Source organism: Kryptolebias marmoratus, linkage group LG4 (assembly GCF_001649575.2).
Source record: "Kryptolebias marmoratus isolate JLee-2015 linkage group LG4, ASM164957v2, whole genome shotgun sequence".
Lineage (NCBI taxonomy): Eukaryota > Metazoa > Chordata > Actinopteri > Cyprinodontiformes > Rivulidae > Kryptolebias > Kryptolebias marmoratus.
Window position 1 is genome coordinate 634,149 of NC_051433.1, and position 8,774 is coordinate 642,922.

The 8,774-nt window shown below is 41.1% G+C and overlaps 2 protein-coding genes across 2 annotated transcripts in view; one reads left to right on the forward strand and one right to left on the reverse strand.

Annotated features, from left to right (window-relative positions):
* nicn1 (nicolin 1) overlaps positions 1-6,819 on the reverse strand; it is a gene marked incomplete in the record, with an annotated part of 8,413 nt that extends 1,594 nt beyond the window's left edge. Inside the window, 3 exon segments of the mRNA XM_037975556.1 lie at positions 4,332-4,511; positions 5,811-5,960; positions 6,682-6,819. Of these exon segments, the coding sequence (XP_037831484.1) occupies positions 4,332-4,511; positions 5,811-5,957 (327 nt within the window).
* Positions 878-2,673, forward strand: LOC108228292 (nuclear factor 7, ovary-like). Its single transcript, XM_025003187.2, has 2 exons — positions 878-980; positions 1,061-2,673. The coding sequence occupies exon 2, from the start codon at positions 1,078-1,080 to the stop codon at positions 2,461-2,463; it is 1,386 nt and encodes a 461-aa protein (XP_024858955.1). The 5' UTR covers positions 878-980; positions 1,061-1,077; the 3' UTR covers positions 2,464-2,673.
* Positions 6,820-8,774: the final 1,955 nt, after the last annotated feature.

Genomic DNA, 8,774 nt, shown 5'->3' on the forward strand with positions numbered 1-8,774 from the left:
GGACACAAACAGGACACAAATGTCCCTGAGTGTCTGGTTCAGGGTCACTTTAACATCATCACTTTACTTCTTTAAGCATGTCATTTTTGACTCCCTCAGAGGGAGCGGTGAAAGGACAGAAAGGGTCATATAACCTCTTTATACGGTTGGAGAGGCAATAAGCTGAGATATGACTGATGTTTTGAGTTTACAGGAGTTTAATGGATCTCTTTTCAGGTCCTGGAAGTATTTATTGAATGAACATCAGGTCAACAATGACAATGTTTCTTTAAACTAGTCAGCACAAAAATGAAATCACTTTTTACCGTGTGGCTCTGTTTCCTCAGACAGGAAACACAAAATAAAGATGGTAAATAAGAAATTATGATTCATGTTGTTGTTATAATTTAAACATTATGAAGCTTAGTGTTTATATTTTTAGGACTGACTCGACTCAAACACACCTGAGAGGAAAAATTTAACACTTAGATGAAGAATTGTTGGCTTTTGAGCAAAAAGTAGCATATAACTTTCTTTATTCCTGAAAATGTACAACGTCTTAGTTTCAGTGTTTAATATGTTTACAGTGTTTCACTGTGAATAAATTTGGGTTTCTGAGGTTTGCATGTCACTGTAATTTGTTTATAATTTACATGTTACACAATGACCCAACCTTTCAGGACTGGGGTTTTAGATTGAAGATGACCATGACCCTAACTCTTCTGTTCTGAACTGGGCAGATAAAACTGAACAACATGATAAACATTCCAGCAAAGATCTGTGGATAAATTAAAAAAAAAAAGAAGTCAGGTACAGGTGAAGCAGCAGGTAGGTTTAGGCTCCGCCCCTCACCAGACACACCTGATCCAAACCAGGAAACAGGTCATGATTCTCTGTCTCTACAGAGAGACTCGGAGCCGATCAGACACAGCTTCAGAGCAAACTCCTAGCTTCCTCTGAGTCCAGCTGCAGGAGAGAAAACCTGCTACTTCAAGCTGAAGGTGAGTCGGAGCAAAAACACTCAGTTAGAGGAGGGAGGGGAGCCATGACTGACTGGACTTTCTGTCTGCTGTGTCTTCAGCTTCACTCAGAGTCCAAATGGCTTCCAGATCAGAGGAGGATCTCTGCTGTCCGGTCTGTCAGGAGGTCTTCAGAGATCCTGTTGTTCTGTCCTGTAGCCACAGCTTCTGTAAAGTCTGTCTGAAGGACTGGTGGAGACAGAAACCAACACAGGAGTGTCCAGTTTGTAAGAGAAGATCTTCAAAGTCTGATCCACCCTGTAACCGGGCTCTGAAGAACCTCTGTGAGTCCTTCTTACAGGAGAAACATCAGAGAGCTTCAGAGGCTCTCTGCAGTCTGCACTCTGAGAAACTCAGACTCTTCTGTCTGGACCATCAGGAACCAGTTTGTCTCGTCTGCAGAGACTCAGAGAAACACATCAACCACAGATTCAGACCCTTTGATGAAGCTGCTCAGGATCACAGAGAGGATCTGCTGAGATCCCTGGAACCATTAAAGCAGAAACTGGAGCTCCAGAAGAAAGTTCAACCTGAGTTGGATCAGACAGCAGAACACATGAAGGTCCAGGCCCGACACACAGAGAGGCAGATTAAGGAGCAGTTTAAGAAGCTTCACCAGTTTCTAACAGAGGAAGAGGAGGCCAGGCTGGCTGCACTGAGGGAGGAAGAGGAGCAGAAGAGTGGGATGATGAAGGACAAGATGGAGGCTCTGAGCAGACAGATAGCAGCTCTTTCAGACACAGTCAGAGCCACAGAGGAGGAGCTGAGAGCTGAAGACGTCTCATTCCTGCACAACTACAAGGCTGCAGTGGAAAGAGTCCAGCGCTGCCCCCTGCTGGATGATCCACAGCTGCCCTCAGGAGCTCTGATAGACCAGGCCAAACACCTGGGCAACCTGGCCTTCAACATCTGGAACAACATGAAGGACGTGGTCTCCTACACTCCCATCATTCTGGACCCAAACACTGCTGGTCCAGAACTCATCCTGTCTGAAGATCTGACCAGTCTGAGAACAGGAGATGATCAGCAGCTTCCTGATAATCCTGAGAGGTTGAATAAATTGTGCTTTGTTCTGAGTTCTGAGGGATTTAACTCAGGGAATCACAGCTGGGATGTTGATGTTGGAGACAGTAAAGGCTGGATGCTCGGTGTGTTAGCAGAGTCTGTCCAGAGGAAGGGAAGAATAGGGACTGAAATATGGGGATTGGGCTTCTCTCAAGATAAATACAGAGCAGCGTCACCAGCAGGTCCTGACAAAGTTCTCTCAGTCCAGCAGAAGCTGCAGAGGATCAGAGTGAATCTGGACTGGAACAGAGGAAAGCTGTCGTTCTCTGATCCTGATACAAACACACACATACACACCTTCACACACACTTTCACTGAGACGATGTTTCCAGTATTTGTTTCTTTAAATCAAATGAAAATCTCCTCAGAGAAGATCTCAGTGAGCAAACAGCAGCTCTGATGTTCTTCCTGCTGAAAACAAAGTTAAACCTTATTGATCAGTTTGAAGCTCAGTGATCTGAAACAGGAAGTTGGAGATGTATTGATCTGATCTGACTGATCAGCTTCAGATGTGCTTAATAATCTGTACAGATGCTCCAAACTGAATGTGACATGAAGTGGATGATGGGAAGTTGTAGTTTGCTTCTGACAGGAGACGGGTTCAGGTTGTTAAAAGTTTTAAAATTCTGTTTATTAAAATGTTCCTATAAATGAATAATCATCTGTATTTACTCTCAGTTTTATGTAAATATTCCTCACCACTGAAAGCTGAAGGAGGATAACAATGTTTTGCCTTTGTTTGCATTATTTTGCATGTCTGTTAGCAAAATATCTCATGAACCAAAGGATGACTCTTATAGAAGCTATCAGAAAATAACGCTTAGATTGGAGTGCATCTATGAACTTTAATAGTCAGTCTGATTTAAGATGGCCACCACAGCTAACTGAGCGCCCAGGAGACATCCTAATCTGATGCCTGCTCCTCCTCATCGATGAGGAGGAGCAGGCATCAGATTAGGATGTCTGCACCTCCTCAGCTGACTCCTATTGATGAGGAGGAGCAGGGTTAGTTTATCAAAGACTCGTGATGCTCCCGCCTCTCTGGTTCTCCTGAGTTTCTGGAGAATGATGTCCTGTTAGGCTTTAAGGGTTTATTTGTATCGAGTTTGTTTTGGAACTTCTTGTTGTTTGTGTTTGTCTCTGTGATGTTCTTCAGCCTCTCGGAGGTTTCAGTCATCCTGCTGGTTCCAACAAAGACAACCGACTTCTTCACTTTATTGTTTAAAGACATTTCTGTCACCTGAGGAGTTTCTCAGCTCAGAGTAACAAGATTTAAAACTGGGCTGCCCTGTTTACATCAGCTGAACTCACATGCAAATTACTCTCCCACACAGGAGGGAGAGTGATTTGCATGTGAGTTCAGCTGTGTCTGAATTTAAAAAGCTTCTCAGGAGAAAACAGAAGTCGTCCAGTAGCTTCTGTTTAAGCATACTAGGATCTTATTTTGTCACATTTTCCTCACAGATTTCAGTTTATATTTATATTTATATTTATATTTATATTTATATTTATATTTATATTTATATCCCATTCATCTTGTTTTATTTTATTATAACAGTCTGAACACAGCTGCACATTTTACTGTACAGAAAACTAAAACTACCTAATCAGAAGTTAAAAAATAAAATAAAATAAATACCTAAACTAATACGTCAAGTTCTTTTAAGCTTTATCATTTTAGGTCTTTATTTTTTTCTTTGTGTTTTGAAGAAGAGAGTCCAGGCAGGATGGAGCGGATGGAGAAAAGTTTCAGGAGTGATTTGTCACAAAAGGATGGCAGCAAAGGTCAAAGGTCAAAGGAAAGGTTTCCAGACAGTGGTGAGAGCAGCCATGTTGTCTGGTTTGGAGACAGAACAGGAAGTGTCAGAGCTGAAGATGTTGAGGTTCTCCTTGGGAGGGACGAGGATGGACAGGATCAGGACTGAGGTCCTCAGAGGTCCAGCACAGGTTGAAGGACTGAGAGATAAAGTTAGAGATGGTTTGGACATGTGCAGAGGAGGGACAAAAGGATGTTAGAGACAAAGAGGACAGATATGGATGCAGTTAGAGAGGACATGGAGGGAGTTGGACTGAAGAGAGGATGGTGGTGTTCCTGCTCTTTAATCTCAAACACCAACAGTGATCTTTAGAGAATAATTATGGTGGCAGCAGGTGAAGGTGACAGTAACTCTAAGCCAAGGTCTCCTTTTTAAATGAAGATAAAATAAAGATCCAGAACATTCTGATGTTATGAATTAAGGTTTTCATTTCAACCCCACTGTGACCCACCTGGGTCCTGTGAATGGAGTAGTAGTCCTGGGACCCCCCCTCGGTGTGGGGGTTGTCCATCAGAGGCAGGTCTCTTACAGCTGTGCACCACTTTGCGAGGCCGTTCTGCTCGGGGCTCCTCCTCAACAAACGCACAGTCAGGTAGGCCGTGTAGTAGTTCTTAAAGGTCACCTCCTCAATCTGGAACAGACATGATGGTAAATTATAGAAATATAAAACAGTTTTACACAATAAACAATAAATCACTGCAGCACTGTGGTGTCAGGAAGGAAGCTGCCTCTGGTCCGTCTGAGGTTCTGCTGTGTAACAGACCCTGAAAGCTCAGCACTAACATGAACGTTTGTTGGAGATGATTCTTTTCTGCTTTAAGTCACTCCCAACAGGATCCTTTGAAGCTCCAAGCTTTGAGTTAATGAGGAGTCAGTCTGCATTAAACATGATCTGTAATTACAGCGAATGCTGAAAAGTAGGTCGGAGCCTAAAACATCCGACGCTCCTCTGAAAGCAGGAAAGCAGCTTCAGAGTGAGTCTGTTTCATTATAACAACTGGTGAGAAAACTGGTTCACATGTGAGCTGAAGAAGCTAAGAGTGAACACATGGTGCTCTCAGGCCACAAGAACTCTTTCATTCTCACTTCAAACTTAAACAATTCACTCAACATGGCTGCCTTTCAGCTTAGAGAGGCTCCTGATGCTGTTAGGAACAGAAAACCTGTGACTGCTTCTCAAAGCTCCATGGCTGTCATCTAACAAAGATAAAAGAAAAACACACCAAATAAGGCAAAACATGAGCAAACTGTAAGCCACCAGGAAAGTTATAAAAAACATGTTTTTTATTTTTAGATTTCAGCTACTTCACTGTGAACCAACTTAGCAGAGTCTAGAAGTTCTTCACAACCAGTCGTGGTCCAAAGCTGAAAAAATAACTAAGAACTAAACAAAACAGCTGATTTTCCCATCATTGTTCTCACTGAGAACTGAGCTGAATGTGTCTCAGTCTGACCTTTGACCTTTCCAGTTTTGGTCCTGTTGGTGCACGCTCAGAAGAACAATCTCATTTCCAAGCAGTAATCAGGATAAAGAGCAGGAGCCAGATGTTGACTCTGTCTTTCAGGACAGAGGAATGAGGTCTGTCGCTTCAGGTCAGTCTGTAGGGAGCTCCACACCAAGGAGCAGCAAAGCCGAGCTCTTCTCCCTGATTCAGTTCTGACACGAGGAACTGATCGTTGGAGCGTAGGATGCAGAGACGGTTAGTTCTGAGTGAGAAACATGATGGGTTTCTACTATAAAAACAGCTTCAGGAGAAAACCCCAGGTTTCAAAACAAGCTCTTCAGGTAAAGTTGATCAAATGTTCCCTTTAATTAGAAAATACCACAAGCTTGGTTTAATGTGCATTTAAATCCAGTTTTTGCAGTCGAGACTGAACAACAATGAAAACATCCTTTAAACCTCTGTTTCTCGACTGTGTGGACACTCACACTGACAGGTTTTCCAACAGGGGGGCTGACATCGAGCACACAGACCCCAGAGTGAGCCGTTCCTGCTGTGGAGTGTCCGATCTGCAGATAGACTGGAGGTTTGACCGTGGAGGCCATAGGCTGCCTGCTGTCAGCGTTCTCACTCATCCTCTGAAAACAGACGAGAGGTTAATGAAACGCTGGGTCCAAGCTTCACTGCTGCTTCAAACTCCATGTTAACAGCTGGGAACACATTTTAAAACCTGACCCGATTTCTATGAAAAATGTTACGTACCAAACAGAAAATACAGCAGACTTTAGTTTAATGCGCAGAATTTTAATAAATTGATTTCATAATTACTGAATATAACAAATACATTAAATAATAAAACTAAATGTCCAGATGTGAGTCTTATTTGGGCCAAAGCTGGTTTACTCTCTGGGCTACTTTTAAAATAAAATATAAATAATTACTAAGAACCAGGTTTTATTTATTATATTTACTTGTTGGTAGTTGCTCATTTCTCTTAAAACACCAAGTTTTGTGACTTTAAGCTGCTTAAACTGATTTAAAGATATATTTCCTGCTCAGTCTGGATCCAGCTGTGGAGGCTCTGTCAGCACCACGGACAGCGCCTCGAGCCGGAGCAACAAGAAGTGAGCAGGATTCAGCTTTTAACACCTCACACCTCAGCTTACAACACACTGAGCACAGCAGCTAACAGCAGCTAACAGCAGCTAACACATGCTAACAGCAGCTAACACGTGCTAACAGCAGCTAACACATGCTAACAGCAGCTAACACATGCTAACAGATGCTAACAGCAGCTAACACATGCTAACGGCTGTAATAAATCCTTCAGAAAAAGCAGTGTGTTAATTTATTTCTCACCTTCCGTCAGAAACAAGCCACAGATGATCAGAATCGATGATAAAAAAATAAGAAAAATACGAGATTAAAATGAAGATTTAGGAGTCTCGAATGTTTACGTGCTACAACTACTTCTCTTTACTTCCGGTTACGGGTTCCTGTATCCAGGGGCAACGGTGGGAGTCTTAAAGGGCCAGCAGCACCAGAATAACCGGCAAAGGAAGGTCTCCCATCTGATCTCTTTGTCTTTATTTTATCAGTTTTTACAGTTCAGGGTTAATTTACCATAACAATAATATCTCAACTAAAACGTTTGGTTTGTTCTGATTTATTTAGGAAATAAAGGATGGATGGGACTGATTCTAACAACATTTGAGTTCTCTCAGCTCCACCAATACTTCTGGTGTCAATGTTAAAGAAAATCATCATTTAGTGAAATATTATTATTGATATTTTGATGCAATAAACGTGAATAATTAAAAGCAGAACTATTTTTAAAATTATTTTATTGTTGAAATAGGAGAAAAAAGGGATTATGATTTTTTAATTTGTACATATTTTTGCAGATTATTTATTTTTATAGAGAAAAAAATATTTTCATTGTCTTCATCCAAGTTTTTTGTATTCAGAAAACTTAAATAAATATTGTATTTAATGCAGCAAAACAAACAAAAGGTTTAAAGAGACTTTATTATGTGTGATGGGGATTTTATTTATTTATTTTTTTGACTTTTAAATTGTTAGATATTTTATGACAAAGCAAATATTAAAACTCTGAATACTGTGGGTATTCCAGATTTTAGTCTGAGTGCAGATCAAAAATAAGAAATCTAAAATATAAACTCAGTAAATGGTGATTCGTCTAGTGATTCCTGTATTTTAAACTTCTTGAATAACAAACCTCTTTATGTTGTCCAGAAAAAGAAATACCTTCTGTGTGAAAACTGAAGGAAACAGTTAATTAAAGATCAGATTACTAAAAATAAACATGTCAGAGTTAGAAAAGCATGTTTCAGCAGATTAAACCCAGCAGGTTGTTTGTCTTCCTGCACAGCACCAGCAGGTGGCAGCGCTGCTACATGAATCACACCTGGGTTCTCTGAGCAGGTTCATGTGTTCATTTTTTAAAGCTTGTCTGTTTCTCTCAGCTCTGCACTCTGCACCTGAAGCATCTTCATAAAACCAGACCAAGGCCCGGCTCTGACAGTCCATCCCGGTTTAATCTGGGATCTCCAGGTGAGCAGCGCCGCTGGTTTCAGAGGAGATATCTCACTCCGGCTGTATCAGTCAGAACCAGAAATCTGCTGGGTTTTTATCTGCAGCTTTGAAAAGAAATCCCTGTAAAACTGACAGAAGCTTCCCTGAATGTCAGACATAAACAAATAGCATCACTAAGAGCAGGTTCTGTGATCTGAACCAGTTCTTCTAGAACATTCCTGACGATGAGCAGCTGTGATCCAACACAACAAACTGAGACACATCCAGAAATAAAAACAGAGAACTGCACACAGAAGAGCTTCAGACTCAGAATGACTCTGATTTACATATTCAAAACCCAAATCTAGTTTAAAAATAATGAAAAAACTTTGCTGACTCCTCTGTTCTTCACCTTAGAAGCACCGTCTGACAGATGATGAAGATCTACTGGATAAAAATCTCATCTTCTTCTTACCGGATCTCAGCAGGTTTGTCTGAAATAAGAGTTAAATCAACTGGAAGAAAACCTCCTACAGGTGGACAAATATCTCATCACATGATGTAAACACTGAAAAAAGGTTTGATCTAAAACCCTTTTCTCCTTACTGGGTTTTATTTCCCCTAAAGATAACAGTTTCTTAAAACGTGCTACCATAAATCCAGAACATGACAGATCTTGAGGTTCTTTATGAAGAAACTTTGTTGCTTCAGAAAACCTCATTTTGTGATTCATTATTTAGACTAAATTCCTGCAGCAGATGGTGGCTGCTTTGTGTTTTTCTGCTTCTCTGCAGGAGAAAAACAACACAGTTCTTAAGTTTATAATCACTGGTATTTAGAGTGACATCCATCCATCCATCCATCCATCCATCCATCCATCCGTCCATCCATCCATCCATCCATCCATCCATCCATCC